The sequence below is a fragment of the Maylandia zebra genome, linkage group LG22, assembly GCF_041146795.1.
Source record: "Maylandia zebra isolate NMK-2024a linkage group LG22, Mzebra_GT3a, whole genome shotgun sequence".
Classification (NCBI taxonomy): domain Eukaryota; kingdom Metazoa; phylum Chordata; class Actinopteri; order Cichliformes; family Cichlidae; genus Maylandia; species Maylandia zebra.
In genome coordinates this window covers 36,833,208-36,847,999 of record NC_135187.1, presented here as the reverse complement: position 1 = coordinate 36,847,999, position 14,792 = coordinate 36,833,208, and the positions used below count along the sequence as shown (strand labels likewise).

The 14,792-nt window shown below is 42.6% G+C and overlaps 2 protein-coding genes and 1 long non-coding RNA gene across 4 annotated transcripts in view; 2 read left to right on the top strand and 1 right to left on the bottom strand.

The window, feature by feature from the left end:
• Nucleotides 1-155: 155 nt before the first annotated feature.
• On the bottom strand, nucleotides 156-8,144 carry sf3a3 (splicing factor 3a, subunit 3). Its single transcript, XM_004561029.6, has 17 exons — nucleotides 7,855-8,144; nucleotides 7,698-7,745; nucleotides 7,232-7,284; nucleotides 4,471-4,576; nucleotides 4,316-4,388; nucleotides 2,904-2,995; nucleotides 2,724-2,806; nucleotides 2,461-2,599; nucleotides 2,309-2,377; nucleotides 2,142-2,209; nucleotides 1,493-1,600; nucleotides 1,323-1,392; nucleotides 1,062-1,226; nucleotides 793-903; nucleotides 618-708; nucleotides 485-540; nucleotides 156-410 (listed from the first exon to the last, which is right to left on the bottom strand). Exons 1-17 carry the CDS (start codon nucleotides 7,948-7,950, stop codon nucleotides 333-335), a joined length of 1,506 nt encoding a protein of 501 aa, XP_004561086.1. The 5' UTR covers nucleotides 7,951-8,144; the 3' UTR covers nucleotides 156-332.
• Nucleotides 8,145-9,099: 955 nt separating this feature from the next.
• LOC101471788 (ubiquitin-conjugating enzyme E2 E2) overlaps nucleotides 9,100-14,792 on the top strand; it is an 85,759-nt gene continuing 80,066 nt past the window's right edge. For both annotated transcript variants that reach the window (XM_004561028.3, XM_076878999.1), the window contains exon 1: nucleotides 9,100-9,242. The gene's annotated coding sequence lies outside the window, so the exon portion shown is untranslated. The remainder of the gene's footprint in view (nucleotides 9,243-14,792) is intronic.
• LOC143414631 (uncharacterized) lies at nucleotides 11,305-14,089 on the top strand. Its single transcript, XR_013095287.1, has 2 exons — nucleotides 11,305-13,555; nucleotides 13,984-14,089. It is a non-coding gene; the product is annotated as an uncharacterized LOC143414631 (long non-coding RNA).

The window sequence follows — 14,792 nt, the reverse complement described above, 5'->3', positions numbered from 1 at the left end:
GCTGAACCGCCGACTACAGACTATACACAATAGCTTCAGCTTGCAGAACTCGCTCCATCCATACATCAGTATTAAAATATCAAATATGTAAGGGACTATTTTCAGTCCTGTCCTGGTGATTTTAGGAATTGTTGAAGGACCAGGACGAACAAGCGTGCTGACAAAAGTTTCTACTTTATTATGATCATAAATGGTCGCCACATTACAAAGTTATGAAAAGTTGGTGATGCTGTTAAAACCAACTCTACAGCTCACAAAGAAGAAACACGAGTAAACAGGATAAAATCAGAGTTTAAAGCAGCTGTTCAGAGTTGGTGTCTTTCAGCCCCCGTCTACAACAAGCCCTGTCTCTTCAGATCCTCGTAGGTCTTCTTGTTGACCACGTTTCCACTGGAGTCCTCGTACTCTTCCTGAAAAGCACATCAGCAAAAGCAATTAGCAGCTACACCACAACAAAACACAAATGTCTGCTGAGTGTTGGTACCTCTGTGTCTGGCTGCCACCGCTCTGATGCTTTCTGGGACTTGAGCTTTGCCCACACTACAGTGACATAAAACACATAAATACATTAACATCTGAACACGAGCTGCATTCAGAATCTGCTCCAATCAACTCACAGGACACAGCATCCTCGATCTGCGTGACGTTGGCAAAGTGAGCGGTGTTGGGGATTCCCAGGCAGCGCATCCCGTGAGCGTGTCTCCACTCCTTTAAACAAACATGGAAGTTCATCAACCTTTAAACGCCCCCACAGTCACTGCCAACCACGAGAAAACAACAACAGCAACATACTGCAAAGTGCCTCTGGAAGGCCTTGGGTCCTCTGTAAGTGTAGTTTCCACAGATCTCACAGTTGTAGTTGATGTTCAGCCCGTGCAGTTTATAGAGCCAGTATGGAATTGGCTGCAGGAGTGACAAACACACACGGTTACTGCGGTCACGTAACAGCAGCGCAGGCTGCGTGTGGATCGACACGACTCGCGTTAACACATGCAGATTTCACACATGCGTGTTACTGAGGCCGTAACGGTTACTCTGTGCAGGTGTGTCTGCAGCTTTACCTTGCCGTCCCAGCCCAGTGGCAGGTTCTTGGGGTTGTAGATGATCTCGTTGTCTTCGTCTTCGCTCTCGCTTTCACTGACCTGCTCTTCCTCCTCCTCCTCACGCTCCTCTCCGGTCCTGGCCTGCTTCCTTTGCACGTTCTCATGAGTGAGCTGCCTTTGCTCCTGTAGCCACATACGCAACATATCAACATGTGGTTTCCTCACGAAGCCGGCTCGAAACACGAGCTCCAACAGCAGCATTAACACATCCAGACTCACCCCAAGGATCTCCACGTACTCGTATACTTGAGCTTCCAGGAAGGCGATTTCCTTGTTCCGCTCTGTGTCTCTGTTGGAGTGACGTAGGAAAGCATTAAGAACTACATACCGAACACTTTGATGAGACGTTATGAGGACGTGACATTCGAGGGACAGTTTTACACTCTTACTTTTTAGGTCCCTTTGCTTTGGGGTTCTTGGCAAACAGTGAAGGATCCAGTGATTCCAGGGACTTGCCTTTGGTGCTGAAGAGCCTCTGAGCTCTCTCCTCCAGGGTCCTGAACACAGACACATTCAACCATTAACTGCTGGCTACCAGCTGCCAGAACACCGACGTCCTTTTGACTCTGTTACAAGGCCCCAACTAGACTTTTGTACTGTGCCGTTTTAAACATGTCTCAACAAACACACTTGGCAAACACTAAAGACAGTTTCTGTCAGCTGCTTTGTTTTCCAGGTGCACAGCAGGCAAAACGTCCGACTGACCCACAGAGAGACGGCTTCAAACCAGCCGACAGGTGGGGTCAGCAGCTCTCTGCAGCTCTTTGTCATCCTCCTTGTCCACAGAGGTCACCACTCGATGGCTCTGCATATTTCATTTGGGTTTTTTGAACACCGGATGCTCTTTGTGGTCTCAAACTGGGCTCTCACTATACTAAGGACGCGCGGCGTGAGGTTATCTGTAGTTCACAGATGATTCCCTGTCCCCACAGAGCTGGTTTTCCAGTAATATTCTGCTTGGAATATGAAAACAATCAGCCTTTAATGCTGTAGAAAGTGAGTTATTACGCTGCTCCTGTCATGTTTCTAGAAGCTTACCCTCCACATTTCAGTCCCAAAGCCATGAGTGCTGACTTCAACCTGTCCAGACCCAAAGAGGCCAACTCCTACAGCAAAGAGGGAAACGGAGAGTAAAACAAATATGAAACCATTATTTATGCAAAACACTTTGACTTCAGTCACATGTCAACGAGGATTGATTTTACCTCCCAAGAGGAGAAAGCAGAGAGGTCCAGATGAGCACCTGCATGTGTCAAAGCACTACTCGTCTCTTTCTACAAATAATCACACGCAAGAAGTCAGAGAGGTTCCCAAAACCTAACCATCATCTCTCACTGGTCCCAGCAGAAGAACTTACAGGCCAGCCTGGAAAGGTCCCATTCTCCCATTTCTTCTCAAACTCTGACAGCACTTTGCCATAAAGGTCGTTCTGGTCGAGCAGCGGCTTGACCCGGTCTGTGTAGTCCTGCAGGTACTCCAGCAGCATCTCCAGATACCTGCAGAGCACGAGGCATTTAAACGTGTGCACTTCTGCATGCAACACTGACGTGTGACTGAGGAAGCAGATTCTTTACAGTTATGCTTCCAAGCTGACGTCTTGAATAAGCAGCATGGACTTACTTTTTGTATTCAGCATTTTTCCTGTCCTTGGGAATGTCGAACAGCTGGTCAAATGAAGACAGGTAGGTGATGTACTCCAGCTTCTGTACAGACACAGGGCACAGACAGCAGTCAGACACATCCTGGCTCGGAGGCTTATTCTTTATTAATGAGAATAAACGGCTACTTCAGGATCACAACCTCAGCTCCCTTTAAGTTGATGTACTTCAGGTAGCAGTCGTGCAGATCGAGGTATCGGCCGTATCCCTCCTCATCGGTGAAGTCCACCATATCTGCCATAAACACAAGTCATTCAGGCACTTTAAGCCTGGGTATGAAGGTCACAGATGTTACTTACAATAACTGTTAAGTGTAGTTATGCAACTGCAGAGCAGACGTGGGGGAACTCAACACAATAAAGTGTGTTTGGTAACCAAAGGCAGCCAGTGCTTTGCCTAAATGAGCCTTTTCATGAATGAAGAAAGAGTGTTGATGCTTTCATGGGGCAGCTAATCCAGCTGTGAGATGGTAACAACACCTACAGCCTGTCTGACACGTTCTCAAACACGAGGCTCTCTGTTAGTGGCGATTCGCAGCAGAACTGATTAGCATAAGCAGATGATCGGTGCTTTGCATGCTTCTTTTCCAGTGAGCTCCGGCATCGATCACATTTCCTAATTTGACCCAAGAACAAAAGTAGCCAGAAAAACGTCTCCCTACAAACGTTACTGCTGCTCAACACTTACGACTACTAAACCGCCAGGTTTGGTAGTCGTGAAGCCAACTAATGGGTTCAAACCATTTAATAATATCATATTTGTGACGTTTACAAAGTGCTCTTCTGCACTTCAATGCTGCACAAATACTACGAGCTATTGTGCTTTTCCATGACACAGGTCTACTGTGCAGGTCTACGAACAGCCCAGCTTGTTTTCAACTCTATTTAACTTCCTACATTTGATCGATTGTTATCCAGTCAACTAAGCCAAGAACAATAAAAAGGCTGCTGACAGTCTGCTGCTACATGCTGACCACGTCCTGTTTATCTGGGAGAAAAAGGACACGGTCAGTATTCACATCTGCAAACATCTGATTATTAATCCTAATTTTGACCTTGGACCACGTCCTGATTGTTCCTCAGCTGTTACAAAATGAAATCAAACTTGTTGGCTGCTGTGTGGGTCTGTATAATTGAAAGTGTATTGGTATAAATGTGTGATGAATGTCATTCATTCATTCAGGCTCATTCAGAGGGAGCCTTCACCAACAGGATGGACACCAAACGGCACAAATTTCCTACAATTAGAACTAAAAGAGAAACTGTCTTAGATCGCTGTGTTTTTATTTCAACTGCAGATTTCAAACACACGTGTGCAAAAACAATCTAACAACACTGATCTGATTCTCACACTTCAGTAATCGTTCTTCACACAAAGTGATGCTTAATGCAGTGTAGCTACTTTCTATGAGTTTCCTCATTAGATCCCATTTTTGTTGTTGCAACAAATGAAAAAGTCAGGAAGCATTTGCTCCTCTAGCTGCTGTTCTGTGGGATTTGCATGTCGTGCAAACGTGTTCTTGACTCAGGACAAGCACGTGTTGTTTGAACTCACTCTGAGCCTCCTCGCTGGGGTTATCTCTGGCCTTCATCAGCTCCTCGAACTCTGCAGACATGGGGATGGAAATCTGCAGGAAGGACAACAGAAATCAGTTTCAAAGACCTGATGTACGCTTTCAGTTGACATTTTGGAATCAAAAGAATAAATACTTCATTGGGATGCTTTCGGTGGAACTCCTTTATCTGTTTGAGTCGGTTGTAGAACTCTGCAAACTCATTTGGTCCTGAGATGGCTGCAAGTTCGTCTCTCCTCATTCTGTCAGACAAATAATCCAGGAACACGAGAAGAACAAGAGGAAGTCATCAGGACAGCTGGTTTTTCTGAAGCAGCAGTCATGCATTCACCCCTGGACTTTTCAAGAGCCAATGGAGGTGCACAGGAGAGGCATGCTGACCAAGCTCTAAACCATCTTTACTCAGACAGTGGTCTATTACAAAGTGTGTGTACTGTCCTACTGCACTCGTGTGAGAACAGTGTAACTGTGCAGTCTTCACAGAGTGTGAGTCCTTTTGTCCTGTAGCCTCTATAAGCGCTTCTCCTCATATTATCCAGAGTTCATATTCAAAAGCAGCTTAAGTGGAAGATTATCCTGATGGGCCATATTACAGGACGTCTTGCTTTTGTGTTCAGCCAATCAGGCATCAGAGATAAGCTGCCACATGATTTCTGCCTTCTTTTGTTAAGTAAAACTGTTTCTCTTCAGTAGACAGACCGAATCTTTGAATGATGTAATCATCTACGTGCTGTAACAGCAGTGTGGTGAGCATCGCATTTAACACAATTCAGCCACTGTTGCTGACAGTGAAGCTACACAAATGTCAGTAAACACATCCACCAACTACCTGACTGACAGGATGCAGTATATGAGGCTGACCAGGGCTCTGTCTGAATTGGTGATGTGCAGTACAGCAGCTGTGCTGTCTCCATGTTGGCCTGTATTTGTATAGCGCTTTTCTAGTCCCTAAGGACCCCAAAGCGCTTTACACTACATTCAGTCATTCACACATTCACACACTGGTGATGAAGCTACATTGTAGCGACAGCCGCCCTGGGGCGCACTGACAGAGGCGAGGCTGCCGGACACTGGCGCCACCGGGCCCTCTGGCCACCACCAGTAGGCAAACATGGGGTTAGTATCTTGCCCAAGGATATTTGTCATGCAACCAGGAGGCAGCCTGGGATCGAACCACCGACCTTCTGATTAGTGGCTGACCTGCTCTGCCACCTGAGCTACAGCCACCTCAATGTTCACCATGTGCACCTCAGACATCCACCCACAAAAATACTCTGAACATCCTGCAGTGGTTGGATGTATTAGTAATGAGCAGAAGCAGAGGATTCTGTAGCCTTCAGAATGTGAACAAGACCAGAGCGATAGTGACCGACTTCAGAGGGAAGAGAAAGGCTACACGACCCACGTCCTCGGAGAGGATCTTGATGCGGTCGAGGAAAAAAGGACCCGATAGGGCTTTGGAGTTGACGTCAACAGGCTGACGTTACAACAGGCTGAAGTGGAAGACCGACAGGGGGCGTGGACTAGGGCTGCCACGATTACGTCGACTATCAAAATAACCGTTTGTGGCAGCCCTAGCATGTACAAGAAGAGTGAGCATATATAAACAATGCAGGCTCAGATGCTTCAGTGTGAGGCGATTATCTCACTCAGTTGTTGCAAGCACATCACTTTTCTTTGGCGTGCTGGGGAAGCAGCATCGTGACACAGACTGAACAGACCGATTAGGAATGCTGGCTCTGTGGTCGGCTACAAACTGGACACCTGATGCTGGAGAGGTCGTGAACACACCGTTATCCACCATGAACAATCCCGACCACCCTCTGAAAAACTTAATCTTATCTTAATCTATCTAACTTAGGCGTGAAGCGTAGCTTTGAGCTTCTTGTGCTGCTGGTTCAGTGAATTTTGGTCAGAGTGCCGAAACCTGCAGCTTCAGAATCTGTGAGCTGTCTGCTTTTAGCCCCGACGGCGTGTCTGTGTGCGTGCCGTCACGTGAACGATCCACGCTCTGTGTTTACGTCTTTGGTGGGATCCATGTATCTGCTCTCATTTTGTGTTTTAGCTGTTTGGTGGTTGTTTAAATAGTTTTGTGAGCTTTAAGCTGAGGTTCTGGCGTTTCAGATAAAATACATTTATATTTAAAAATCGATTCAGGATTTACTGAATCGATATCGCTTTATACAAGCTAAAATCGATTTGAATTGGGAAATCAATTTTTTAAACCCAGGACCTAGCAAAAACAATTTGAGGTGTTATGTGCCTTCATGGAAATATGCCTTTGACACAGTTTGCTACTCCGATTCGTTATCAGACTTCAAATAACCAAAATATCTCCAGAATATTTCCTTGGACCCGTCTTTTCCAACAGTGTCCTCGTCTTGTGAGCCCTGGGCATGTCCTTTCAGGTGCCTTGTTCAGTAATGCTACAGCTCACGTTTTTCTTCACAATTTGGTGTCATTTGGTCTTCTATCCTGCTCACACGCCCAACATACTGCTATGCCCAGCTGTAGTAGTATTATCACCTAGCTGTTTCTGAGTGATTTGCTACTAGACTGGTGAATAAACCCGCGTGTGTGTGGACCCCAAGTTAGAGCACAACAACAATGTCACAGTAGAGCAGACGATAGTCTAGCAGATTCACATCATTTCCAGAAGTGGTGAGATTGGAGCTGACGTAAACCATCTCCTGTCATGTGCCACATGTAAGAAACGTTACGTCCTCATCCTGACTGTCACAAGATTTTTCAGGCTTCTCGTGTGAATACACCTTTAGTTGGTCTACTTTTCAAGTAACTGCTCAAAAGTTTGTTTCTTTACTTCTGTAACCGCACAAAGGTTCAGCCAACATATCTATATTTGAGTGGAAATGACTGTTCGCTAAGAAAACACTCACCCATCTTTGTCTTCATACAGGTCTCTGAGATTTGCGCTCACTTCCATATACCTCTGCAAGAAGAAGCGCAGACACCTTTTTACCAGCGTTGACCATTAACAGTGAAAAGCTGCTAATTATCAAAAGTGATTCTTTGTCTCCAATGTGCGTCTCTGAAGTCAGGTTTTAACCATTTATATTTTACACCTAGTTTTAATGACCTCTGACGCACTTGGGGGCAGATTTTTGGGGTGTCATTTCGTTGTGACACCGCTTCATTCAGTACATCTGATTACGTTCTTTATCTGACCTCTTTTCCCGTGATTAGTGTAAGAAAATGCATCAAATCCGCTAATAAATAGTGCTTTGCACGTTTACAAAATTGTAACCTGGGTTTTATCAAAGGTTAGTTATTCGTTGAATTGCCAGCAAATACTATTAGCCAGGTAGTGAGAACAGTTTTAAATGAGTCCAAACTCTTACTCACATCCAACATCGCTCTTGTTCGATGGTCAGAATTGATTTGTTCACGCAGCTGAAATGAGAGTTGGAAAAAACACACGGACAAATGTTAATTTCAGCGTTTCTGGGATTCACGACCAAGCGTAGCAATGCTAAAGCTAGCCTTAAGTAGCACCACTTACCGTCGACTTCTTGTGTAACATTTCTTTAGTTTTAGCATCCATTAGCCTCTCTTTCTCTTCGTGATAGCGACGCTGTTGTTCTAATATAGTTTCCATTGTCCGCAAAAATGTAGAACGTTTACTGGAGACGAAGTAAGGTTTCTAATGGGGTAGAATACAAATGAACGAAAGCGGCAATACCCGCCGTATCTGGTACGTTTGTTTTCAATGGCGCATGTCGCCGAGCTAACGGCCCGCACTCTATTAGCCGTATGAGAAACATGAACCCGTGGAAGGGTTCCGCAGTGGTCATGTCCGTCTACAATACTTCTATATTTTTTTTATCTGAAGCCTTTCGACAGTTAATAATAACATTGGTTCCAGTTTATTTTTAGACAATTACCGTGAAATCCTTTGACACAAATTGTTGAAAGTAATGGTTTCGTTTAGATTTTGACCGTTTTAGCTAGATGAGTTGATGGGCATAACAGCAATTCCTTTCAAGAGGATCCCTGGTGTTTACATTACTGAAATGTAGAAACTGCTTCTGAAAAGTACTCTTTTTCAACGTGACGGGTTGGCACCACACCGTGCACGGTCTGTGCCGCGTGCTCGGTGTTCTCTTTGCACTTCCTTTGTAGTCTACACTACCATCAAAGCCTGCCATAACACACAACGCACCCTCGCGGAGGCGCGCGCACGAAGGCAGTCTGGAGCCGTCAAGCGTCGGATTGGTTAAAGAGAAAAAGACCGGAAGTGTGAACTCTACGTCTTAACATAAAATACGTCCATTCATCCATCTTCTTCGGAGGGCTTGTTTTTTCAATCAGTTGCTTGATTCAATAAAAAAAATAATCTGAACTAGGTTGCATTATAGACTGACATGTTTGTATATTCCTTGTGATTTTTTCGGCAATTTTCACTGGTATCAAAATAAAATCCAAATTTAAAAATGTAATGGTTTGAAATAACATGTTACACAGTATGATCAGGGAAGATAAAGCAAATAGGCTAACGAGTGCAAAACTATTCTATGAGTATTGATATTGGGTGAAAGGACATTACAAGCCTCAGGTCTACTCGTGCACACGTGAAAAATTACAGAGATTAAACAGATCGCCAGTGTAATTTTTTTAACCTCATTTGGAATAAGTTAAAGTGTATTGCATCATATGAATATTGTTTTTTATAGGCAGTCTTCAGGGGAAATAAGCCACAGGCTTTTATTTTGACAGATCACACCGGAAACCCTGCTCGTCACGGTCGCTAACGTGACAGTCGCGGTTCCACCACATTCTCGAGCAGTCAGTCAAAGCAGCGGACAGTAAAAAGAAGCGGACGAGCAGCGTTGCGGATTTACAGAATAAACAGTGGAGCTCATAACACATACGTCCAGCCAGCTTATAAAGGTGAGCTGCTCGTATTCTTCTGTAATGGAGTCCACTCTATGAAGACAACGAAGATTTATTGGGTTATTTTGTGGGGAAGGGGGCGGGGGTGGTGGTGGTGGGGGGCATCCATTCTGTCTTTTGTGCTGGAGCAGATTTGGCAGCGGTCACTGAGGTCCGCTGCTGTAGAGGAGAGATGTCGGACAAGTGTGTCCTTCAGCTTTATCTTCTTCGGCGCGTATAAAGATTGCGAGGCTGTCTTGCTGTTAACTCTTCACACAGCCAACAAAACAGGCGATCCGGGCCGCGGGAGCTCGCTGGCCCCTCATCTACAGCTCTGTGAGCTGTTTGATGTGGACTAAAGAGGGTTCCCCCGAACGTGGTCTAAAATCTGAGCAGATTTAAACCCGTTTCTCATTAAACGACTGTGTGTATACCATACGAGACCTTTAGAGTCATAGGCAGATGCACATTAATTCGGCATATATCCATGCACCTAACTGAACTTACTAAAATGTAAACTATAATAATCGTTGGCCCAGTCGTCACTCAACCGTTAACAGCGAAATAGCCTTGCTAGGAATCCGAGCCAAAAGTGGGAATTCCCTCTTTACAGAGTCGGGTACAGGAAAGGTTCAGCCGGAGAGAAAACCCAAACTCGTAACTGTTTAATGAGCCGTTAGCCTCAGACAAAAGAACAGAATGAATCCACGGGACTGTGAGTGCCCTGCTGGGTGGGATCTATGTGTAGACTCGCTCAGTAATCGGTGACCGGTTGAGCTGTTGTGACAGTTTGGGAAAGAAAACATCCTCCGAAAGCCCAACACGAACCACCGGTATGTCTCCAACTTTTGGTTTCAGTATGTTTGTCCTCACCTGACAACTGGAAACACGCAGATGTGTACAGAGCTGTTAGCAGCTCACCCTGAGGTCTGAAACGATGTCCTTCTGTGTCACTCTAACCCCACCAAAAACTGGAGTGAGGTATCAGCTCTCCACCACAGTTAACTGCACAGTCTTCATGCTGCAGCTGTTTGTCAGATGTCAAAGGTGGAGTGAGCTAACCAAAGCCACTGTCATGTACACCGCCCGTCTGTCCTTACTGACTGTGATTCTATATTCACGTGAGCAGCAAAAATGCCCTCACAGCCATTCGTCTGTGTCATGCATTTTTCATTGCACACCAGGGAATGTAAATAGAGGCATTCACCTTGAGCTCCTCTCTCACATACACAATAATGGGGACAATTGATTTAGCGAGGCTGACCTTGTAGGTGTCTTTTTCTGAGACTCGTAGGTTGTGACTGACAAACGTTCAGCCTGGCTGAATGTCAGAATGAACCACACCAGAGCTCGGTGTTTAACTAATGACATCTGCGGGTGTATCTTTGGATGAGGACATAGGATAACGCTGCTTGTTAGTGTGAATGCTTGAAAAGCATTCACAGTATTGTTGTTGTAATCTTTATTATTATATTTTATTATTATTATTATCTATTCCGTACGTTTTTTGAAAGCCTACTCCTTCAAAACCGTTCAACTTAGAAAAACCATTCAAACACCGTTAGATTCCTATTCTTTTGGACAACATTGCTTCTATTTTTTCTCATTTTTAACATTTATATTTTTAATTTTATTCAACTTTTTTCAACAAAAATTTATAATGTATTTCAATGGGGAGACCCTTCAAATTCTCATTCAACTTCCTCCTCTTTAAACTGTATCTACTTCCACATACATTGACATAGAGCCACCATTCAAACTTTAAAACGAAGACAAGACATTCAACTATTCAACTTGTATTTATCTTTTCAATATCTATTATACTTTTTCTTCAGTTCCAGTTTAAGTTTCATGATGTTTTTTCACCCGTTTCAGAGTTTATAATGGGTGTGTATGGGACGGAATGTTGGGGCTAGAGTGAGACAGCTCAACTGCTAGAGTGAGAGGAGCAAAAAAATTAATCTTAAAATCTTTTTTAAAACTGCTGCTGTGTCCGCAGCGTTTGCTCTACAGGTATGATTTTACCCTCAAAACGTAGCCATCGCTGTCCTCTTTCATCCAATGTGTTTACTATTGTACTAGGTGTTATGGTTCTTTCGTAAATGTCACCAATGCACAGCCTCCTCCCTCCAACTCTTCCATAGACTCTAATGTTAAAAGGGCTCAGAAGGTTCGTTTGAAAATCAGAACCGCATGGTGTCTTTCCACTGTCACCACGTCCATATAATAAACTCCACAGGCATGAAAACTGAGAATTCAGTAGACTAGAAGCTGCTGTCGCTCACGGTGAAAGAATTTCGTCAATACGACTTGTACTTTTCATATGGGAACGATTTGTTTGGGCCTGACTTTTCTGTTCATTTTAAGCAGCAAAAGTGAGGTGCATGTCTGTGTCGTGTGTATGGAGCCATTGGGTGCAGTCACTATAGCAACCAGGCTCACACCTGCCTGCTTAACGAGCTCTCTCTCTCTCTGCCAAGATTAAATCAAAAATGTGTGTTATATCTAAGCAGTTGTAGTAAGATTAACTTTTTCAATAGGTACAATAAGACAGGTTTGACAGGCTTTTGCCACAGATTAACAGTATGTCAGTAGTTAGTATAGGCTAACTGAATAGAGGCCTGAATTATTGCCCTGTTAAATTCAAGTTGATTGTGTATTGGTGGACTTGTCTTCTCCACACAGGTTTTTCAGATCTGGGCAGTTTGAGTCAGTTGATGACTTTAAAATAATCTTTTCTGACTGGATAATTAAAGCTCACAGCATCTACCTGTCTGTAGTGTATTTTCCCACATTTTAAATAATCTAATCTCATTTAATGTCTCTGTTTTTAGTCTGTATAGTTTATCTCCCCACAAATACGCTCAAAGTAGTCTTAAAATAAAATCCATAAAACAGTTCAAGATGATGACTTTTTATTTGCTCATTTAATGCCAGTTGCCCTCTTTCCTGAGTATAAGCGAATGAGTGACATAAAGAGAAAAAGTACCAATTTGTATGCTGGTGAGTCTTGTGTATTTTTTTCTCTGTCTCTCTATGACAGAGAAATATATATGCTCATTATTGATGTTCAAACTGATGCTCAAATTTCCAAGCACCACCTGAACGCCTCATCGGTCTTTAACTAATCACTACACCAACGGTTGTCATTCCGCTTTGCTCTCTGCTGTGGTAAGTACAATACATTCAGTACAGCACTGTTTTAATTTTATGATGGTAAAAATACATGTTTGACATTTAAACTCACATATCAAGTCTTTTTAAAGTTCAACAGAGTTCAAAGAATAAAGAAAGCAAAAAAAGAATAACCTTTGCTACCATTTATATAGGTTTATGACTTTTGCTGTTAGCAGCAGTGCTAACGCTAGCTTCAATGCTAACGCTAGCTTCAATGCTAATGCTAGCTATAGTGCTAACACTAGCCTTAGCAGTTGTTAACTGACAAAAAGAATATTCCTGTGATATTCCTGTGATATTTATTGGCGGTCAGTGAGACAAAAGTAACAAATGAGATTTATTATTGCCATTGTGCCTCAGTTTTAACAGTAAGAGTACTTCATGACTTTTGCTGTTAGTAGCAGGAATGCTAACGCTAGCTTCAATGCTAACGCTAGCTTCAATGCTAATGCTAGCTATAGTGCTAACACTAGCCTTAGCAGTTGTTAACTGACAAAAAGAATATTCCTGTGATATTCCTGTGATATTTATTGGCGGTCAGTGAGACAAAAGTAACAAATGAGATTTATTATTGCCATTGTGCCTCAGTTTTAACAGTAAGAGTACTTCATGACTTTTGCTGTTAGTAGCAGTGCTAATGCTAGCTTCGATGCTAATGCTAGCATCAATGCTAACGCTAGCTATAGTGCCAACAGTAGCCTTAGCAGTTTTTAACTGACAAAAAGAATATTCCTGTGATATTCCTGTGATATTTATTGGCGGTCAGTGAGACAAAAGTAACAAATGAGCTTTATTATTGCCATTGTGCCTCAGTTTTAACAGTAAGAGTGCTAGTTCTACCAGCAGTGCTAACACTAACTGAAGTGCTAACGCTAGCATTCCTGCTAGCGATGCTAAGGCTAGTAACAGTCTAACAGTAGCCTTATATAAGTACTTAAATAAATACTTCAGTTAATTAGTTTGAATTATAAAATGGCTGCTGTATCAGCTGGTGTGCTATATTACTCTATAATTACCCTGCTGACTATAAGTTCAGTGTATCATGTCGTGTGGGCTTTGTTTTTTTGTTAGTCTGATAACACTGTACAGACAACTAACATGTTATTTCTCGTCTTACACTTTCAGGAACTTGACTCACATCTGTGCTTTGCCTGGTAGGTGTGCACATACTGTTAGAGAAGTACACCAAAATAAAAAAAAAGAGTCTGACTAATATAAGCTTTAAAGTGATGGGTTCAAACTTTGTGCTAGACCTTTTAAACACATTTTTATAATAAATACACATAAGTTCAGCTTAACAATTGGGCTAAAATATTTTTTTTGTACATTTTTGCACATTACATGTGATTAGTTAACAATTCACTCAATCATATTTGTATTTAAAAATATTATTGCTGAATTTAATTAAATATTTATTCTTTTAAAAAGTGCCAAATTGTGCAACTTTTTGCACATGGCAGCCGACAACAGTTTAGCTTGAATATTTGTTTTGTCCTTTTTCAGTAGTCACAATTAGTTCATACAATTACCATGTGATATAATTTTATTAAAATTATTTTTTTTTCTTGTTTTTTGTTCACAGTGTGCAGAAGAAGAACAAGGACCAGATCTCCAGTCTTCTATCTCACATCCCAACCCCCCAACCCCTCTATCTTCTGTCCTACTCCACCTGTTGTCTCTGCCTTCTTTCCATCTGTATTTCACCCTGTGGTTTGTGAGAAATTTTGCCAAACCAAGAATCTTATTGCGGTTTGATTTAAAGCCGTGTCTCTCCTGCTCTGTCTGTTCTCTCTGCTAAATTTTCTCTCTACCTGTTTTTCACTCTTTGGCTTGCTGCTGAAAAATGCACAAGCCAATAAAACAATAAAGAGTGCATATTTTGCCTCAACCTGAGAACAAACTGAACAAACAAAGAAAACTCTGCGGTTTGATTTAAAGCCGTGTCTCTCCTGCTCTGTCTGTTCTCTCTGCTAAATTTTCTCTCTACCTGTTTTTCACTCTTGGCTTGCTGCTGAAAAATGCCAAGCCATTAAAGCAATAAAGAGTGCATATTGCCTCTACCTGAGAACAAACTGAACAAATAAAGAAAACTCTAATTCACGGTTTGATTGTGATTTCCCAGCCGTGTTTCTCCTGCTCTGTCTGTTCTCTCTTCTAAATTTTCTCTCTAGCTGTTTTTCACTTTGCGCTTGCTGCTAAGTTGTGCCAAGCCAATAAAGAGAGTGCATATTATTCTCTTGACTGACAAACTGTCAAACAAACAAAGACATCTGTTTCTGAGAAATAAAAACTGAAATATAAAGACAAAGAAAACATTCCTGCTCTGTGCCACTCTTATTTTATAAACATATTTTCTAAAGACTAAGAGAAACACTTGTGTAAAAATGCCAA